At 45.1% G+C, this 21713-nt stretch overlaps 1 protein-coding gene across 2 annotated transcripts in view; it reads left to right on the top strand.

The window, feature by feature from the left end:
• Positions 1–21713, top strand: part of PLOD2 (procollagen-lysine,2-oxoglutarate 5-dioxygenase 2) — a 94628-nt gene that overhangs the window by 29642 nt on the left and 43273 nt on the right. For both annotated transcript variants that reach the window (XM_019491741.2, XM_006267195.4), the window contains exons 4-8: positions 7912–8075; positions 11548–11660; positions 15001–15064; positions 15886–15983; positions 18499–18600. In XM_019491741.2, coding sequence (XP_019347286.1) covers positions 7912–8075; positions 11548–11660; positions 15001–15064; positions 15886–15983; positions 18499–18600 — 541 coding nt within the window. The remainder of the gene's footprint in view (positions 1–7911; positions 8076–11547; positions 11661–15000; positions 15065–15885; positions 15984–18498; positions 18601–21713) is intronic.

Here is a 21713-nt window from a genome sequence, read left to right as displayed (position 1 = left end):
TAAAATCATGAGACCAATATGTCCAATATATTTATGCTAAGCAATAAGAAATTTAAAATAGATGGTTAATTCCAAAACACTAATAATGACTGATCAAATTATTATAAAAATAAATCATAACAAAATTAACTTTATCTTAATGGTTAAATATTTTATTATATAAAAAGAAAAATAACAACATAAGCAATTATAGTCACTGCAAATACTCCAGGCTCCCCTTGGTTCTAGCCCAGGATGTGACAAAGAACACGAGGCAGGTTCCAATGGGCACGGGGCCAGGAGAAGTCTGCCAGGGGCAGCTGTCTTCTGGCCCTGTACACATAAGGAGGGGACCTGATGTTCAGAGGCGAGGAGAGAGGTGCCTTTGCAGCAGGCAGAGCTCTCCTGGCCCTGTGTCCATTAGGACACACAGCTGCCAGCAAGCTGCCTGCCAAGGGGGTTGCTGAGAACTGTCCCAGGTGTAAGGTAGCTGCTGGCAAGCCTTCTGCTGGGCCAGGGAGGTATGCGGCTCACTGGCAGCTGCCCTGCTTGGATAGAGCTAGCTGCTCTAGGCAGTGAGTGTTGGCTGGATTCTTAGCCCCTGCCTGCTCCCTGGAATAGCCAATTTTGCACTGTGTGGAGTTGCTCTGGGGGACAGGCAATGGCTAAATTCCTAGCCCCTTGCCTGTTCCCTGGAGCTGGCCCAGGGGACATGTAGGGGCTGGCAGCTCCATGCTGGGACCCAGGGCAGATTGCTCCCCAGTCCCAACAGTAATTGGCTCCCAGCTTCTGTGGGGAGCTGAGCAACACCAGGACTGGGGACAGAGAGCTCTCTGTCCCTTGTAGCCCCCTGCTGCCTAGGTTGACCAGGATTTGCTCCTGGTCAAAATTTACACGAGTATTACTGCACAGTAGACTAATTTAGTGTGTAGTAAACGTGCACACATGTACATGGTGACATTTTACTGTGCAGTGGGTAGTCTGCTTCACTGTAAAGTGTCTTGTGTAGACAAACCCACTGTCTAGGTAGGACAAGTGTAGGTGTCCAAAGCACTGGTGTAGTCGCAACTTATGCCAAAGGCAGGGGTTCTCTTCTACCAGTAAAAATAACTGTGATATTATTACCACTAGAAAAATGGTCAGTCAGCTGGAGCAACGTGTGTTGCGGTCTTTGGCTGGAGAACTACACTATCAAGCTTTCTAGCCAGGGGGCACTAGAGGGCTGCTCCCTGGGCCACCCTCTAGGGGAGGCTGTTAGTTGACACCTTGTCCTTTCTTCTCCTTTACCTGCCTGTGCTATCAATTGGCAGTTGGTAGCTGCTGAAAAGCAATGGCTGCCACAGACAACCCGGGGGGGGAGCTTCATCTCCTGGCAGGATGAGGGGCCATGCCATCAGCTGTCTGGCAGGATGAAGGGCCATATTCCCCTAGTGGGAACCCTCCTGGTTCCCTCTGCAGGATGATAGTCCCCACTCCATACAGCCTTCCAGGTGGAAGTGGAGGCAGGAGTGTGAGGTGGTGGGGGACCATTCTCCCATGGTATCAAGGCTCCCTGAGCCCTGGAAGCCTTGCTATCAAAGCCCAGCCACCTTCCTCCTTCCTACACTCATCTAGGTGGACTCAGAGGAGCACGACTGGAGTGCTTTCCCACACATTTGGCAGATCTCCTGAAGCCTTGGGAGGGTAGCTGCCAATGGTGCAGCTGCCCAATACCTGCTCCAACTCCTCTGGGACATCTGAAGAGTGGCTGAGTGTTATCCTTCCTGGTCACAACTCTCCTCAGGCTCTTGCAGGAGAATGTACCCCCCCCTCCCCACAACCGAGCCAATCAGCTGATTGTTCTGGGATGGTTCTTGTTGGAGGAGAATGCTGCCCATCTCATCTCCCTCCTCAGCAATCGGCTGATTGGCAGGAAGGGGAAAGGAACTTTCCTTTGTGGGGTCGCCACCGAGTTCCCTGACAACTTTTCTTCTGGCACAAATGTAATGTCTGTTTCTGGTCTTGCTTAGGCCCTTTCTACATGTTGTATGTAAAGCACGATTGTTTCATCATGCTTTAAGTTGTTACCCACTTACACATTCAACCAATAACTGGCATGACAAAATGAGCAAAAACTACAAAGTTATTTGACAAAAAATGTGTAATAACTTTGTAGCTTGTTCTAATCATGGCATTAATTCATCATGTGGCCAAGTGCTTCCTTGTGGCTGGGAGCCCCATCAGCTGAGGGCCTCAAAGTCACAGGGCTGCACTACTTGCTGCCAGCCCAGCGGCTGACAAGTCTTGCAGGGGTGGCTGTGTTCCTGGCACAGCCCCACACTGTGAGCCTTGTCAGCTGCAGGGGTTACATTGGGGTAAATGCTCCCCTTGCTCTGTGAGGCTCATCATCAGCTGCAGGGCTCACAGCAGGTGCAGTGCCAGGAATGCAGCTGCTGTTGTGAACCCCATCAGCTGCAGGGCTTGCAATTGTGAGGTTTGAGAACACTGTCACTGCTGCGAGCCCTCCACCTCACAATGCTCACAGTGGTGACACTGTTCTCCTCATTGCCCACTCTGAGCCCCGCAGCCCCCATGGTAAGCCCCACAACTGCTAAGGCTTGTAGAGGCAGCAGCATTCCCTGGATTGCCCCTGCTATGAGCCCTGCAGGCCCGGTCTGTTGCAAGGCTTGCAGCTGTGGGAACTGGTTGAGGGGGTGCCCCAGATGATGATTCTGGGCTCCCCCTGTATGGCATGGCAGGAGGCATGATTAGGTGGATCGTGCATTGGATCCCATTGCTCATTAGATCCCTTTATCTGCACGTGTAGAGGAACCTTTAGAAACAATGCAGTTAACTCAGGAGAGCTGAACCCACAGTTGTTGCTGGTTTACAAGTGCAAAAGGAAGGAAGCTTCTCTGTTTAGGAACCCTAGGGAAACAGAGCCTGTTTTGTCTTTGTTTGGTAGAAGGGATTATGAAAAGAATAAGTGTAGATCTTGGAACATCCCCAGCTTTGCAAAAGAGTCTTGTCTTTGGCTATATTCATCCTTCTTTCCTCTGGCCTTTCCAATTGGAAGTCTGATTCGGACCCAGAATTCAGCAAAAGCCATGGTATACCCTGTAGGAAAATTTCAGTCCTGTAGGGTTGTCCTGGCTCCTGTGTTGTGCTGATCTGAACTATGGCTAACCACCTACATGGAATCAGGAAGGAATTTTCCCTTAATGTGGAATTACTGGGCTGGTTTGCCTTCTCCAGAATAGGAGGGAAGCATGGCCTGTGGTGAAAAATAAACTTGAGGTTGCCTGCAATAATTGATTAATGCCCATATGTTTGAACTGAAAAGGCTGGAGTTCAATGGAAAGGGAGATTTTGAAAGCTCTTTTGTTTATTCTAACATGGAGCAGTGGTCCAGAAGCAAGTAAGACTGGCATTGGCAGTGAGGATATGGATATTGGGATATGGTATGTTCAGTTTGAAGCATGCGCTGTGGTACCTAATTAGGGCTGTGCGAAGCTTCTGTAGCCGATTCAATTCAGAGGAGATTTGGCCTGATTCAGCAGCCGAATCTCCAAATCTGAATTGAATCAGGAGACCTTTTAAAAGGTTCAAATCGATTTGGAGATTCGGCCATAGACTATACAGGCAGTAGTCCTCAGTGACGCTGGACGCAGCTGCTTCCAGCTGGTAACTGTTGTGGCAGGTGGAGGAGGGATGGAAGGGTTGTAGGGGAGGAAAAACCAATGCTCCCCACAATGAGGGAGGGATTGGGGCTGGGGCTGGGATAAGCTGCCCGGTCGGGGCAGGGGGTGGGTGGGTGCAGGACTTGGGGAGGGGCATTCCCACCACTGCATGCTGCTGCGACCCATCAGTCCAGGAGCTGCTTTTCTGGTGGCTCCTCTAGGGGCTTTTGCCACTGGTCCAGGAGGGCATGGAAACAGGCATATGCTACCAGATCTGTGCAGGGCGGGCTGGGCTGGGCTTCACTCCAGGAGGCTAGCCTCAGCCACCAGCCACCAGACTGTGCTCATGAGGTGGGTCGATCCAGGGCTGCACTCTGATTGGCTAGCCTCAGCTGCCGCCCAGAGTGCAGCCCTGGCTCCACCTGCCCCACAGAGGGTAGTGGAGCGGAAGCTATGGGGGGGCAGCTGCCACCCTAAAATTCCCCATAGGCCCTGCTGTCGGCTCCACCCTGATCTGGGTGCATGCACCCATCCCCATGCCCTGCTGCTGCTCACCCAGCTGGGGTGGGGCAGGGCCAAGCTGCAGCATGGGTAGGCTGACGCAGCTTCTGCTGCCATGCAGCACTTGCTTGAGGCAACACAGCGCCATCCTGTGCCTCCCTGCCCTGGCTGGGCTTGTGGCGGGAGGGCATAGCCCCCACTCCCAGTGCCTTCTGCTGCCCATCTGGAGCGCAGCCTGTCCCAGTCCTCCCTGTGCAGATCCGGGGGCACATTCCCACTCTCATGCTCTCCTGGAGGAGCCACCAGAAGAGCAATTCCTGGAATGGTGGCGTGCGGTGGCACGCAGTGGTGGGAGCTGCCCTCCCCAATTCCCGTGCTCCCCTGCCCTGGCTGGGCAATTTTGTCCCAGCCTCAGTCCCTCTGTCACTTTTGGGGCATTGATCTGTCCCTCCACCCACATGCCCCTTTTCTCCTCCCTCCACCCACTGCAACAGATTTACTAGGTGTGTCCAGCATTGTGGAGGACTGCGGCCCGTATAGTCTATGGCCGAATCTCCAGATCCAAATTGGTTGAATTGAACTGGGACAGTGATTTGAATCACCGTCCCTCTGAATCGGCCGAATCTGAAGCAAATACTTGCTGCTTCACGCAGGCCTAGTACCTATGATGCTTCTGTCTTTGAGGGAGTGTGAAGGGCAGTGGGTTGCTTAATCCCTCATCTCTGCATTCATCTGGGTTGGGGCTGTCCTACAGGCAGCCTGCTAGGAATTAAATTGTGGATACTGGGCTCTGTGCCCCTTCCTCCCCTGCCCCTCCCTGCTGAAGTTGCTGTGCTCTCCCTTCCTCCTCTGGCTTCTGCTGTCTGACTCTCAACAGTGGGTAGGGCAGTGCTGGAAGCTGAGGATGAACCTAGGCAGTTATATGATACAGCAGGGGTGGGGGGTTACAGCCATATGGTGTAGGAGGGGTCCCCATGTGTAGCGGGGTGGGGTCCCAGGTATACACTACAGTGAACAGTGTAATGGGGATGGGGGTCACAGGCCCGTGGTTGAGCAGGAAGGGCATGGTGCATGGTTGCTTAGGGCAGGGGGGCCGTGGTTGTGAGCATGCAGTGCACTGGGGCAGGGTCACCAGTACATGGTGGGGGGACCATGGGCATGCATTGCAGCAGTGAGGGGTGGGTATCTGGAGTGTGCAGTTTGGGGTAGAGAGTGTTGCTTGCCCTCTTGTGGTCTGTGGGGTGTGTGACCCCTGGCCACTTGAAAGCTGGATAGTCCCAGCTTAGGTCAAGTGTGAAGCTGCAGGTAAAATCCTTCATAACATGAAAAAGTTGCATCAGTCCCTGGAGCTCCTGGATGGGATGGTGGTAGTGTTAGGCATATTATACTGTTTGTTACATGTGATAGATATTGGCCTGCACCATTGTAAGCCATAAAGACTTGTGCAGTGTCTTCTTTTAACTTCTGTGTTCTAGTGAATATATCTGCTCTGCAAGGAGAGTCTATGGCTGGTACAATATTACTGTTCTGACCAAAGGTGCTGTTTGATCAAGTTGTTGCTGTGGCAGTAAATTTGTTTTGGGAAGTAGTGCTATAGGGAGCAGGTGTTTCAGCCCTTGAGCAAAGTGGAAAAATACCGATGGCCCAACTTTAAAGCATTTTGAGCAGTCTCAATTTTTCTCATTACCCCTTCAGCCCATCTTGTTGCTGGCTGTGATTCAAGCTATCTGGCCAAAGGCAAACAGTTTTTGCAGGGGAGGCTCCAAGACTGATTTTTCCTTTTCATAAACCTTTCTGCCAAATTTACAGAGAGTTTGTTTTCACGAACCCATTTGCTTTGAAATAGATTGCATGAGTCCCTCTCCTTGATGGTCCTGAAACCAGTTCTTCCACTCCCTGCTTCAAGCCTCACCCCCATACTTGGTTCCCCTCTGGGCCCTAGGAAATAGAGAGTAAATTTAAATACACCATTCTCTGTCATGCCTCACTTCCTGTCTTCTGTGCCCTAATGTGCATTCTTATTCCAGTTAGAAGTAAGTGCAGTAAGGAGCTACACCTATGTCAGGAGAAAGGGGTATATCCGGGATATTACTTTTAGAGGAAATACATATTCCTTTAGTGATAGTAAGTAATTTATCCTTAGAGTAATTTATGATGCAAGAATCTAATTTTTTTTCTGATAGGGATTGCCCCAGTGCTGTGGCTTCTACCAGAGGGCGCTCTGCCCACAGGTGGATGCTTCAGGCACGATCCTGTGCAGCCTGTCCATCCACCACGCTCCCCTGAGCTGGGAGAGCTGCCCTGGGTCCTTGCTGAGTGACAGCTGCCAAAGCTCAGGGGATAGGTGGGCAGGAGGGAGGTGCTGCCCAGGGCTCTAGGCACCCATGGGCTGGAGGGTACTGCCTGGCCATGGTGTGGCTGTCCCAGTGGGCAGGAATCCCTGTAAACGCTATGGGGAAGGAAGGGGGGCACTTGGCTCCATGCAGCCTGCCTCTGCAGCACCCAGTAGTAGCCCTGCTGCTGTGCTCACTCCTATTTAAGCCTTGCCAGCTCTGCTGTGCAACTTTGCCTAGCTCTGCTCCCCAGGTAACCACTAGTTACCTCCTTGCTGCAACAGCAGTATGATGCTGCAACTCAGATCCATACCACTTCCCAGGCAGCCCCTGCTGGAGTTGCTTCCCTGAGAGTAGACAGCACTAAGACAAGAGGTAAACGGTAAATGTTATAAATATAATTGCCATTTAACCTTTTACATCCCTTAATTGAAATATAATCTTAACAACGAGAAGTTTAATATATTTTTTAACCAAAAATCCTGTGAAATTCACTGTTAAAAGATAGCAAGTTACAGCTTTGTGTGGTTCTGACCAGGATTTGACATTTGCTTGGGCAGTGAGAACATCCACAGTTGCATGGAATTCACAGTCATTTTCTATAGCTGTATACCAAATGACAGGGCTTCAGAAGATCAGGCTTACCACAGGTCATAACACTGTACTATTTAGCGTTATTCATAGTGAATTCTATATGCAATTACTTCAAACCCAAACCTCTGTAATTTTCACTAAGGAACTCAAGCTCACCAACTTATAAGAGGGGAACTTTATGTGCACACAAAGGATGCTAGTCATTAGCTATAGACAACACATCATTGTGTTAGTGTTAAAATATGTGAAATGTAGGGTATACAAGCACTCATATTCTTGATAAGAAACATATTGGTTGTGTGACTTTTCATATGCAGTTTGTATTATCAATCCAATCCAATTGCTCTTTGAAGTGAAATGAATTTACCACTCTGGTTATTTCAGGCCAAAATTCAACTTTTGACCTCAGTCTGTTTTAGCTATTGTTACCCTTTTTTAAAAGTATATTGAGATTTTTTTTTTTTTCATAATGGGAAAAGTGGGTGTGTGTTTGTTTGTTTAATTTTGCTTGTGTTTAAAATATTTGGAATTAAAAAAATTTTTTAGATAGGGACGGAGTCTGAAAAATTTATAGCAGGAAAAAATGAAAAATTCAGAAAATTGTGTGTAAACAAATAGGGTAGGTATGTATTTACATGAAGTGCTGATTATCTAATATTGATAATAAATACTATATAGGCTTTATAAATGGCTTTAAATTGTGGAGTAATGTGCTTTAATAAAAAGATTTGTGGCAGAACTAAGAACACTCTGGTTTCTTTGACTGTGTAGGACTTTAGAATAAGCAAAAGGTTTAATCATTTAAAAATAGATCTACCTAATGGGTACTTTTCCATTATTTTTAGCTATAATGTTATATTTGCGGGTGGCCCTGAAGAATTGCTCAAGAAATTCCAGCAAGCTAACCATAAAGTAGTATTTGCTGCAGATGGACTAATTTGGCCAGATAAAAGGTTAGCAGACAAGTATCCCTTTGTCCGGAGTGGAAAACGTTTCCTTAATTCAGGAGGTAAGTGGTGGCTGCTGGATAATACTGCTGGTTAACCAAAGTAACTGTTGTTCATATATTCATATATGGCTGTATGTGGTAGCCATGTTTGTCTGAGACTAAAAGAAATGTAAAAACCTAGAACTCTTGGTTCTAAAATTGTATCTTTTATTAGACTAACTGAGAAATTGAAAAAAAAATCTTTTTCTGCAACTTTCGGGCTCATGTGCCATTCATCAGGCTCAAGCAAGGTCCAGGATAGTAAAAATTAGGCCTGTGCGAAGTGGCTAGGATTTGCTTCGGATTTGGCCAATTCAGGGGACAGTGATTCGATTTGGTGATTTCGAATCACTGTCCTGAATCGATCCGGTCGAATCTGATTCAGAGATTCAGCTGCTGCTGAATCTCCGAATGACACAGACCCAGCTCTCGGCGCTTGGGGGGGGGGGGGGGAGTCCTGATTCACTAAGTGCTGCTGTGTGCATGTGTGTGGGGGGTGATCCCTGCTGCCCCCCACTGCCCCACGCTGCATGGGGAGGCTCTGCACCAGCCCCCTGACCACTCCTGCTTCCCCTAGCCCCCCCCCCCCCCCCCCCCCCCCCCCCAGCTGCCCTATCCAGCCCTTTAAGAAAACCCAAACCAAACCAAACCCCTGCAAATCCCTCATTGTCCTGCTGGGCAGGGGGCGATCCTGACTTCACCGTGCTGTGTGGGAGGCTCTGCACGAGTCCCCAGAAGCCCCAAGGGGGCTGCAGGAGTGGTGAGTCCCGGGGATTTTCTCATTCTTTTTTTCCTTAAGGGGCTGGGGGAGCAAGGGGGGAGGGGGGTCAGAGGACTCATGGCAGAGCTCCCCATGTGGGGCAGTGGGGATGGCCCCCCTGCCCTGCAGCACCCGGTGAGTGGGGCTTTTTTTTAAAGCACCAGGAGCTGGGGCGGGCAGGGCAGCCGTGGGGGCTGGGGGAGCAGATGGGGGATGGGGACTGGCAGGGGTCCCCCCATGGTCCCCTTCCCCCTCCTTCAGCCCCCTCCTTCTCTGTCTTCTACTTACCAGCTCTGAGTCCAGCTGCAGCTCCCTTCTTTAGCCACCAGGAACTGCCCAAATCATCGAAGATTTGGAGAGCTTCAAATCAATTCAGACCTTTTAATTGGTCTCCTAATTCAGATCGGATTTGGAGATTTGGCCACTGAATTGGGCTGAATCTTCTCTGAATCGAATCGGTACCCGAAGCTTCACACTGCCCTAGAAAAAAGTCTCCATGTGTAGGAAATAAACTTCATTTTTGCACAGAGCAAGCAGAAGCTGGAATACTGTCCCTCTGGGTCCATGAGAGTCTCTTTGTGAGCTTGCTCTTTGTTGTGTAGATCAAGCAGGATTTCTTCCCTGGTGGTGTCAGATGGCAGGCAGGGAGGTGTAGAAATCTTTCTTGTTGTTCATTAATGACATTTATAATTCAAAATTGGCTAAAATTCAGCATCTTCCATGTTTCAGGGATGTATGTGGTAGCTGTGTTGGTCTGAGACAAAAAGAAATGCAAAAGTCTAGAACTCTTGGTTCCAAAATGATACCTCATAACAGAAACTCTCATGGACCCAGAGGAACAGTTTTCCAGTTTCTGTTTTCTCTGTGCAAAAATGAAGTTTATTTCCTACATATATGGGGGATTTTTACTGTCTTGAACTTTTCCCTGAGCCTGGCGAAGGGTGTAAGAGCCCAAGAGCTTGCAGAAAAAGATATATTTTTGCAATTTCTCAGTTGGTCTAATAATAGGTATCATTGTTGGAAGCAAGAGTTCCATTTCTTGTTGTTTATCTATATGCAGCCCAGCACCTCATGTACACATGATATAATTATTAATTGGGCAACTAACTTGATGTATTACTAGCCTAAATTCATGTTTTGGGGCCTAGATCTTCATTAGAGGAAACTTGTTCACAACCATTTTTTGTAATAACACTCCCTGTATGCTCTCTTTTTAATGAATACATATGAAGAAATAGTGTGTTTAAATTGGTTTAGGAAAGCAGTGTTGGCAAACTAAAATGTTTGCTTAGCCAAAGCTTTGCTTTCAAAAACATGCAGACTGGATCTGATTCTTTCCTGCTAGCTTTTCCATAATGGCTACTATTTTATGTTCCAGCATCTGATTTCATTTAAACACAATGACAGTCTCTAGATCTTATGTTTGTGAAGATGATCTAACACAAGTAAACCAGGTATAACTAAGAAGATAGGCCAGGTACAGACACTACACTTTTACCAGTACAAGTGATCGGAAACTGGTCTATACCTGTAACAGAATAGAAGTTTGGCACACAAGACCAGTCTCTACCCCTAACTGAACAAAAGTTTGGCACGCACAGACTGGTTTAAAAACGGTGGAACCCAGTCAAAGATTTCCACCTCTTCTCCTTCTGCCACCACCAAAGGGTGAATTTGTGTCCTGTTCACTACCTATCTTAACTATGCCCCTTACAGAAAACCGCATAACTTAGATCGATTCCACCTCAGCCTTTTTTGATGTCTGTACCTAGCCATAATGTCCACTGAGTCTACAAACAGCCTGAGGAAATAGCTCTAGAAAAAATGTGAGTTAAGTTTCAGTGAAGTCAATGACACAATGGTCATTCTAATGTCACTGCTGATTTAAAGCACTTGAGAGAAAATATGGGTTGTTATAGAAAACTACAGAATGAATTCTGCGGTATCTCATTCTTGGCTTGTTTTACGTTCCAAATATTTGTTGGCTGGGACTGTGAAAAGCTTTTTCCTGCCTAACCTATGTAGTTTTGCTGGCAAAACTCCTTCACACTACAATTGTAGCAATAGAGGGGAGATAGCGTAAGCGATAGTGGCAGGAAAAAAACCCTTCAGTGCCATGTGCTGCATCTCAGTAAGGGTGAAGCCTCTTCCACAATATTTTTGCCAGAAAATCTATAGTGGCAGCAACCCTGCAATACAGTTAAGTTTCCTCCTGGAGATGTCAGTGGGTGGAGCTTCGTTGTGTGCAGAGCCAGGGCTGCTGCTAATTTCCTTTCCCACAGCCTTTTTTTGTCTTTAGAGTAAACTTACTATATACTAGAATTCAGTTGAATTCCTTGTACTGTTATGCAGAGTTAGAATTCAGCAATTTAGCTTGTAAAGAGAATCTGCCAAAAGTTTTTTCCTTGAAGATGGTCTTCTTTCTTAGATTCTGTAACAGTTGTAATCTCCCACCTTGGAACTATCTGGATTCTTCTAGCCATCTTGCACCAATCCCACAGTCCTTTATTTTCCTTTAAATGTCATAATAAAGAAAATTAACTTTCAGATAATAGCTATTTTGAATATATGTAGTATTTTATTTTCATAAAAAATTCTGGGTAGATGACGATGACTTTCTTCTGTTTTCCTTGACTGGCAGAGAATTGTCATGTGCAGTTCCAAATGAACGTGTTGGAGTTGGCAGTTATGTTTTTTTATCAACTTAACAAATTATCTTGTGTGATACTGCAGGATTTATTGGTTATGCCTCATATATGAACCACATTGTACAGAAATGGAATCTGCAGGATAATGATGATGACCAGCTTTTTTATACCAAAATCTATATTGACCCACAGCAAAGGGTATGTAGAGATTTGCTTTTTCTTTATAATGGACTTAAAATAGGGTTACTGGGTTTTCCCATACATGTCCTCTTTTTGAGCCCTCCAATCTCAGTCTGGGCAGTTTTTTTTTAAATTTAAACAACATTCTGTTTTTTTGTTCTGCTCCACTGCTGGGAGCTGTGGCTTGGGAGTGAAGGACAACAGAATGGACAGGGGCATGGCACCGCCATATCACTGCCCCCCCCCCCCCAAGTCATATCCTTGCCCCCACCCCTACCCTGTGTGACAGGTGCCTGGTTTTTTGAAACTGGAAATATGGTAACCCTACTTAAACTAATATTTTGAAACGTAAATTCTTATAGCAAGATACCTAAATCCATAATTAAATGCAAGTAGAGTTGGGTGAGGCAAGAAGTTTTGTGGGTGATACCATTTATTGAACCAACTGCATGGTAGGGATGGATGTAGGCAAGTGTTCAGGTATCACAGTACCCCTCCTCAAGCCTGTCATATCTGAAAGTTGGCCATGTCTATCTCAACCATGCAGCTGCTCCAATAAAAGATGTCACCCACAAGAATTCTTGCCTCTTGCATATTTCCTGGACCATTATGACAACAACATCACCTCTACGCTACCAAAACAGTAGTTTGCTGAAAAAAAGTTTTGGCCTAAAGATTTCACCTAAAAATGAGTTGTTGTTAATGCCAAATATTTAACAACTTTGTCTGTTTCACCAGATTACAAACTTTTTTTTAAAGAAAAGGTTGATATATTTCAGTTAAACGTCTAAATGAATGGATTCACTTTTTCTTTAAACTGTTTTCCTTCAGTATTAATAGAAAAAAGACTTGCACCTGAAATATTTTCTTTACGTTTGATAGAAATTATTTGTTTTATTTGAAGGCTCTCTTTCAACATTTAGGACTGCTAAAAGTTACAAAAATAGTTTTGTTATACCCCAAATTTAAAAAAAAAAAATTAATTAATGGGGGGCAGGGGGAAGCTGGGTTCTGTTTTCTTTCTACTCTTTCACCCTAAATGTCAAGCCATTCTCCAGGTTTCAGAAGTGAATTGAAGTTGTAGTTTAGAAATCTAATTTGATACCCCAGTAAGTGATTATTGCACTACAATGACATAATTTAAAGGTAATTTAATTTAGCGGTAATCTTATTCGTCTAGTATTGGTGCCCTCCTTCCCCCCCTCCCGATTTGAAACACCAGTAAAGTTTAAGAAGAATTTGGACTGCTTACTGAATATGCCAGCTTTAATTAGGTGCTCAGCCTCCTGCCTGCAAGCTGGATCCAGCCCACAGAGATGTCATCCAGCCTGTAGGGCTCCCTATGTAGTCTGAAATTTGTCAGCTGGGGAATGATAGTGTTAAATGACCATAGTAATTAACACTACCACCACTTCCCTGTCACCAAATTTTCAACCCTAAGAGGAGTTTTGTGGTCTAGATGATATGGCTGTGCATACCAGATGTGTTGGCACAAGGTTGTGCCATGCCCAGATCTGGTGCAAAAGGTGCTGGTATGCTGCATCATGTCTCTGGATCAACCTGATATGCTAGCACTATGCTGGATCCAGCCTGTGGACCGTTGTTGCACCAGTCATCCAGCCCACAGGGCCATAGAGATTGAGCACCACTTTTTGATGTTTAAAAAAAGTAGACTACACTTGTAACATGCATTAAAGCCACTGTTTTATATTATATCATGATACTTAATTTTAGTTTGTACATTTTAGAAGCATTGAAATAATATTTCATCGTGCATGTGCATAGCACGTTGGGGCCCCAGGGGTAGCCGTGATGCCCCCTGGTGGTTCTGCGACCATGCCCTGCTCCTCCCCTAGTCCCCCCACTCTGCTCTGTGCCCCGCTGCATTCCTCCCCTTCTCACCTGCCACATCTTCATGGAATACTAGTAATAATATAATAGGGAGGCTGCTCACAAGCCTTTGAGTGAGCCCCAGTTTAACTGGCCACTTGCTGGGCCTGCTCTTGTCCCGGGCTGCTCAGGCTGACTGTGCCCTAGCAGGGCACTCAAAGCTTTAGGGGCTAATTGTGTAGCTCCAAACCTCCCCTACAGCACACCCCAAGCCTTGCAGGTGTTACCATAATGTTATTCCCTCTGTTGGGGCTTTGGCCTCTTCTGCCTCCACCCCTTTAATGTAGCTAGGCTTTCTAGCCTGGGCCTACTATATCAGACCTGGCTTTGAGACACTAGCTCTACTTCATCCCTTCCAGTCACTGGGGCCCTGGCCCCTGTCTGCCAGGCCCCTGGGCTCTGCCTGGCTGCACCCCTCCTCAGGTGACAGGCCCTTAGCCCGTGCCTGGCTCTTTGGCCTTGCACTGTCTTCCTGTTCTGGGTGCAACAGTTGCTCAAGCATTGAGTCTGCCCCTGGCAGGGCTCAGAGTGATTGTGTGCCCTGTAGGCACCAGTGGGACCTCTATATACCACCCCTTACTGTCCCAACCCAAATCACTGGTGTAAATGTAACATAATATAAGCCCTGGGCTATAACATAAACAACAACAGTGGAAGCAGCTCTCTGCCCCTTTTAAGAGGGCAAACCTTCCCTCACCCCTTGTGCTGGAATATCTCCCAGCCTGGGTTCCTTGTGAGTGCCCTGAGCCTCAGTGTTCCCGCAGGCAGCAAATAGACAGTCTGGTATCCCTAGGTAGCTCTCCTGGGCAGGAGCTCCTAACTATGCAGCTGGCAGGGCTAGATTGGCTTGCCAGCCCCAAGCCCCAGGCTTAGAGCCTTCCAGGGCTCTGCCTACTTCCAGTCAGCAGGCTACTGTCAGATGCCTGCTAATTTCCTCATTTGCCCTGTTGCCCCAGCAAGCAGCAGCTGCTGCACCCTGCCTATCCTGCAGTGCTCTTTGCTGGGCTGCTTCTGCCTTAAAGGAACAGGAAGCCCCAGGCTCTCTATTAGTGTGCATATGTTCTTAAACTAAAACGTTGTTGTCTGACTAGGACTTTTTATTTTTTCTATCAAGAGAATACTGCCAGACATTTCTTTGATTTATAATGCCAAATTGCAATTCCTTTGGAAAGTCATGACCTCCATTTGCTGAGTTTACATAATACAAGGCAAGTCCATTGGTGTTATACTAGATTAATCTGAATAATTTTCTGATGAATCTTTCGGATACTTTGGAGAGAAAATATATCCAAGAAACTTATAGTTTAAATGAGTCACTGAGAAATAAACATAATTTTGGACTTTCTGTCTAAAAGTAGATTAAATATAAAAACATGTAGCCTCTAATCAGTTAATGTTGGACATTACAGTGAAACACATACTGCACTAACTTTAATATTATAGTGTCTTTTGGTATTTTTAATTTTAGGAACATATGAATATTACTTTGGATCACAAGTGCACAATTTTTCAGACCTTAAATGGAGCTGTTGGTATGTATATTATAATGTATGTTGATTGGAATATGTTATGCATGGATCTTTCATAAGTTTCTTTTTGTCTGCTTTCTAGTAAATGTTGTAGTCCACCCATTACTTTAAAGAACTAATTTGCATATGTGTTCAAGGGGCTGCTCCATGAATAATAGGTTAAATAAGATTACTGTACTTCGCAGGTCTGACATGTATGTCAGTGGATTTTTCTTTTATTGCCAGAATAAATTATTTAAATTCAAATGTAATGATGAATGTGAAGTTGTATCCTTCTTTCACATGTACCAATAAACTTAGTTACAGAAGTGCTTATGTAACTTGAATCATGTGTTCATTTGAAATCATGCTAACAGCCAGGTGTAATGAAGTGTGCTAGCTGTAATTTTTAATTAATTTTCATTTTCAAGTCATAATTTTAATTGAAAGTCTTCCTTTTTGTTTGTACATGTGAACTTCCTTACAACCTCCACCCTTGACCTTCAACTGTGGAACAACTGAGTTGCATTCCTCTGTAAATGGAAAATTCAAGTTAAGAAATAGCATATGTTCTAAGCTAAATGTTCTTTAACCTGTGAAGAAGGAAGAGCATAAACTCTGAAGTCAAGGGCCTTATTTACTCATCTACTTGACCTATGTAGTGCATGGAAGCCAAGGTTATTAAAAAAAAAAAAAAAAAAACGTTAGGAAGCTAAAATAACATTAACAGTAGGACCAAGGTACTGGAAGGAATTCAAATATTTAATTGTGACATATTGCTTTATAACTTGGGCATCATACAGATAACTGTTTTCATTCCAATTGCTACTGGATTTTTTTTTTAGACGAGGTTCATCTGAAATTTGAGGAAGGAAGAGTAAGAGCCAGAAATTCCATGTATGAAACACTACCAGTCACTATTCATGGAAATGGCCAATCTAAAGTAAGTAATAGTCACTTCTTCTGTCAAGACCAATTTAAATAAAGTCAGAGGGCAAATGTGGATGTGGAGGGGGAAAGCTTGAAGTTAGTCTTCGAGGAAATGGTGTTCTCATCTCTATTAAAAGGAATAAGTCAAATGGCAAACTCCTCATGTATTGTTGAGTCTTCAACATACTATTCTGATGTCGCTCTGGGCATTTATACATGTGCTCCGGGAGGGGGGAGCATTCTTTAATTAGTCTGGAGCGTCACACGTATCACCATCCCCATGCTGCAAAATGGCAGTAGGGCGCTTTGAACTAAAGCCCATTGAACGAGCTTCAGTTTAAAGTGCCCCGCTGCCATTTTTCAGAGCTGGGATGCTGATTGATGCACATGATGTTGGAGTCTGATGGAGTACAGTAATTACCACGCTCCAGCAAACTCGATTAATCGAGCAGCCTAGAGTCAGAGCAGCCTCCTTGCACATGTATAGGAACCCTGTATTGATAACAAGTTAGATCAACTACTCACTTACTGCAAACTCATTGCAGCTCAGGATTCTGAAAGCTAACACTTTTATTGGACATTAGTATCATTCTTGAACATTAAGTAGAAATATCCATTTTATTATTTCATCATAATCATGTTAAATGGAGACTTTGAGCAGAAAAATTAATCCCCCAGTTCCATACGAGGGCATAGAACCCATGTGCTTCATCAAAATCACTCTGCGAAATAGTTTTTACAGGGATACTTAGTGCTATTGCACCCTCATAATCACTGATGCTTGGGCCTTTCTCCAGAGGGCCTTTCTCTTGCTCTCATTTGCTATCCTAAAGCAAGCGTATATCTCTTTGTGCAAAGGAAATGGCTAGAATTTTTATATGATGCAAGCTTAAAGAGAGTAGTTCCCAACATAAAATGAAATCCCTTTGAAAATCTCAACCACTATTGATTTTGTTTTCCCTCATATTTCATATTTTATGGTTGGGATTTTTTTAGAGATATCTTAGGTTAAACTACATAGTTTTTTATATTAAACAAAACATGATTCCTATTTATAGTCATATATCAGTTTACCCTGTTTCTGTGACAGAACAAAAGCACCTGGGTTTTGTCTAAAAGCCAACTGAAGAAAATAAAATACAAAAAATCTTAGAGATCATTTGTTATAAGCTATGCCAGTACATTTTCTGTTGTAATGGACTATACAAAGACGTGCATTGTTGTGGGGAGTTTAGGACTTTTAAATATTCACCAGTTGGACAACGTTCTAGCACCAAAAATGTCCAATTGGAAAGAAACTTCTCTTGTGTGTGTACTTTTCTGCATTCAAACAGTTTAAGCACTGGTAGATTATTTTTATCAAAAAGTTGGTAGCAAAATAATAGTGATACTGTAAACCATATACATTTTTTTTTCCTTATACTAATTACGTTCTCTCTGCACAAGTTTTGTTTGTTTATGCATTTCTGTAGATTTTTTTTATGCATCTGAAAGTCAACTAAGGCATTTTATTTTAGTATATAATATTTTTTTTTTTTTACCATGTAAGGTGAAGAGAGAAGGTGATCATACTAGGACAAATTGACAGCAAGCTAGTGTATTGCAGTTGTAATGGAATTATTTTTTACTTGAGGAATTACATGCTGTATTTCCTGACTTTGATTAGAGTGGCACCAAGATAATTTGGATGAGATCCTATGCAATATTGTAGAAGTACACATTTGGCATCCAGCAGGACATGGCAGCCCAGGCAGACCTTCAGCAGAACAACTCCATAATTAGTTCAGGGCCAGTTCCAAAGCTGCCTCAAGAATCTGTCAAGGAGCCAGATACTGCTGTGAAGTATATTTCACTGTTTGTCTTATGGGTCCTAGGATAGCTGTCCAAAATGTGAAAGCTTCAGTCTAGCCCATTTTTCAAATTGCACATCTGCATCTTCTCAGCTTTGTCCCTCTCACTCTTTTTCCTATGTAGTTTAGCTATATCTCTATATTTGTTTTCCCCCAAATGCCATGGTTTTCGGATTCAGAAGGGATATTCATTTGGTTCTGATTTTTTTTGGGGGGTGTGGGGAAGGGAAGTGGGGGATTTCATAGATTTCATAGACATTAGGGCTGGAAGGGACCTCAGAAGATCATTGAGTCCAGCCCCCTGCCCAAAGGGCATGAAGTCAGCTGGGGTCATAGGATCCCAGCAAGATAAGCATCCAGTTAAAGGATAGGAGGGGGAGGGATCAATCATAGGAGTTTCTCAGTGCATTTATAACATCTATCAGTACTATTTTGCGTCCTGAACGAGAGATGCTAAAGGGATTTTCTCTGTATCATGTGCATGAGAGCAAAACATACTTTTACTAGCTGTCTTTGTGTTTTAAGTTAAAGAAAAGAGAAAGAAAATAAATAAAAATATATACAATTCATGAAAATTATATGGGGAATAATTCTAAAGCTGTTAAAAGATGCAGACACAGATTTTACATTCATATGGAATTAATCTAAATTACTTTGAATTGTTCATTTGTTTACTAGATTTACCTAAATTACTTGGGGAATTATATCCCTAATGCTTGGACACGTGAAACTGGATGCAGTGTTTGTGACTTAAATTTACTAGACCTATCAACTGTAAAAGTAAGTATCTTGAAAGTATATCCAAACACTTTATAATACGTTATTTTTTTTGATGTCCATGTAATGTTATGTATTGACCAACCAGTGTGTTGGTTGATATTTTCATGAAATTATGAAAACAGATTTGTGATTTCCTCCCTGTATCAGTAATCTAAAATCTAAATATTAATATTTTACTATTTGTTAAAATTTGTCATATACTTCCCAGTGCTATAAGAACCATACAGCCAAATTAAAAAAAAAAACAAACCCCAAAATATTAATCAGTTAATGGAGTTTAGACCTACATGGTTTGCATCTGTAGATAGCATTTGGAAGAAAAAGATATATATCCAGAGAATGCAACTGCAGTTGAGCAGTTACACTTGTGAGAGGGGGAGGCAGCGGGCTTTGCTGGAAAATGAAATGTAATTTGTTACCTGGGGAGTTCCACTACGGGAGAAGTCTTGACTTCCGGTAGCACTAGCAAATGTTTGCTGTGCCATCCTAAATTGGCCCCCTATATAGAAAATGTAATGTAGAAACTGGCAGGCCTTTATTTTGGGGTACTTTCTGCAGCTGTCATGGTCCTGAAAAGAACCATTATTGGTCTGTACAATTTAAAGTAAACCTGAGGCTCAAACAAAAACAGTTTGCTGAAACAAATAGATAATAGGGGTGTGCAGAGCGGGCCCTATTTGATTTGGCTTCAGATTCTGCCTGGATCAGGTACAGTGATTTGATTCGTTGATTTGGATCACTGTCCCTGATTCAATTCGGTCGAATCCGAATATGAAGATTCAATGCTGATTTGGAGAATCGGCGATTCGGACAGACACAGCTTTTAAATGTTTTTTCTACATACCTTGAGGTACCAGCATTGCTTCTGAATGTTATAATGCCGGGGCGCATGGAGTGTCCCACAGGAGTGAGAGGGGCCCTCCACATGCTCAGCAGTGAACACGGAAGTGGACCAGAAATACTTCTTACATGCAGCTTTGTGGCTCTGAGCAGTGCCAGACCTTGCTGTTCTGTTCCCTGAACCTGTGCCCAGGCCCCAGCGATTCCCACGCTCTTCCTGGGAAGCCCACAACTGGGGCTTAGGGACTGGGCTGGGCAAGTAACTGCCCTTCCAGGGCGGCCTCTTCCTGCACAGGCTACTCTAAGGGGGCAGGGGTGCTCTAAGCCTGGTTCTGGAGGCTACTTCTACCTATAGCACCCCCACACCTCCCCCTCCCCCCATCCCCTTCCTCCCTGTGAGGGTGTGGGGAGCAGGAGGGCAGGCCCCTACCACATGCGCCTTCCCCATGGTGCACAGCCATCGCTGTCAGGCAGCAGCAGGTGGAAGGCCCTCAAGACACTCATGACCTGTGGCAGGCAGAGCCCCCAGTGACACGTGGCTTCAGCTGAGTCCCAGGGCTGCACATGGTGGCATGGAGCTGGCCTAGCCCACTGACATGTGCCTTCAGGCCAGACTGAGCTGGCTCTATGCCAGCACGTGGGGCTTCTGGCACTGCAGACAGGAGCCACATGCCATCAGGCCGTGCTGGCTGTCTTTCCATGTGAGACTTCCAGCACTGCAGTGGGAAGCCACGCATGGCAGCACAGAGCCTGCCTAGCTTGATGGTGCATGACTCCCTTTCCACATGCCATTGGCCCAGGTGGGCTCCATGGAGTGGAGTGCTGAAAGCCCCACATGGAGGCATGGAGTTGGCTTGGCCTGATGGCATGCAGCTCCTGCCTGCAGCATCAGGAGCCCCATGTGCCTCTGAGCCAGACTGAGCTGGCTCCATGCCAGCATGTGCCAGTGGGCCAGGCCAGTTCTGTGCTGCCACATGAAGCCCCTGGGGACTTGACCCAGAGCCATGTATCACTGGGGGGGCACTCTGCCTGCTGTGGGCTATGAGCGCCCTGAGGACGTGCTGCTGCTGCTGGCAGCAGGGGCTGTACATCATGGGGGAGAGGGACGTGTGACAGCAAGCCACACACCCGCTCCTACAGACCTCCCCACAGGCCCCCCCCACACACTCAAACCCTCACACAAACCCCACACACGTGAAACTCTTGGGACTCAGCTGGTGCTCTGTGCTGCTGCGGGGGCTTTGCCTGCTGAGGGCCGTGAGTGCCCTGAGGGCCCTCTCGCTGCTGCAGCTGGAAGCCATGCCCCACTTTTTTCTGTAGCACACTGAGACAGCATGCTGGAGCAGCAGGGGGATGCAGCTTTCATAAAGAAGCTCTGGCTAGCTGCCAGAGTGTCATCTTGGAGGACCTGGACTCTAACTGTTTCTGGTCATGCTCCAAAAGCGTGCCCCACACCATATTTTTCTGGCATGGTTTTTTTTCTGGTTGGGGGGTGGATTTGATATCGGGATTTCCTGGTATAGAATTTAGAGTCCATACTGCAAATATGCAGTGCAGGGAACACTCTCATGTGCATGTGCCTTCTGTGGCGTCTCTCAAGGCAACTCTTTTGAGACGGTGCAACACACATGCACGCTCGTGTGGATGCAGCTTTAATGTGCATGATGGATCCTTTTATGAGGATCCACATTGTGAACTAATATGAAAATAGTCCCTTCTGATATGTTGCAGTCTGGAAACAGTTATTTTATTTAAATCCAAAGAAAATAATCTGATAATGCCAACCTGCATCTCTATACAAGCCAAACATTACCAAACTGTGACTCTTTCAGTACTACATGTCAGCAAGACATACGGTTTCTAAATTTCAAATATTTCATGTGTTTTTTCTACAGTGAAGGTTCTGCTGGCAGTGGGATGAGAACAGAAAATTTGTGAGATGAAAATATTACTTATGGGAGAGTCACAGTTTTCAGGAGTTTTTTGGTCACAGGATGACATAACCCACATGCAGCTTTCCAACCTATACTGAATACATTTTAGACAGAGATTAATAGCACAGAGATGCAGCCTGTTATTTTAACCATCTGATTTCTTGTCATCTAGTTATCATTAGTTGCTATAGTTTTAATTCCTAGTTTGTAATGGTGGAGTGGGGGTGAACTTGAATTTCTGACCTGTGTATGGTAGGTGACTTATGCAGTGGGTCAGGGGAGGAAGGAGGTATAATCATGGTCTGTGTCCCATAATGTAGATGCACAGGTGTAGAGCAG

This window comes from Alligator mississippiensis, chromosome 7 (genome assembly GCF_030867095.1).
Source record: "Alligator mississippiensis isolate rAllMis1 chromosome 7, rAllMis1, whole genome shotgun sequence".
NCBI classification, from domain to species: Eukaryota; Metazoa; Chordata; order Crocodylia; family Alligatoridae; genus Alligator; species Alligator mississippiensis.
The sequence above is the reverse complement of the archived record's forward strand: the minus strand, read 5'-3'. Positions and strand labels throughout refer to the sequence as shown.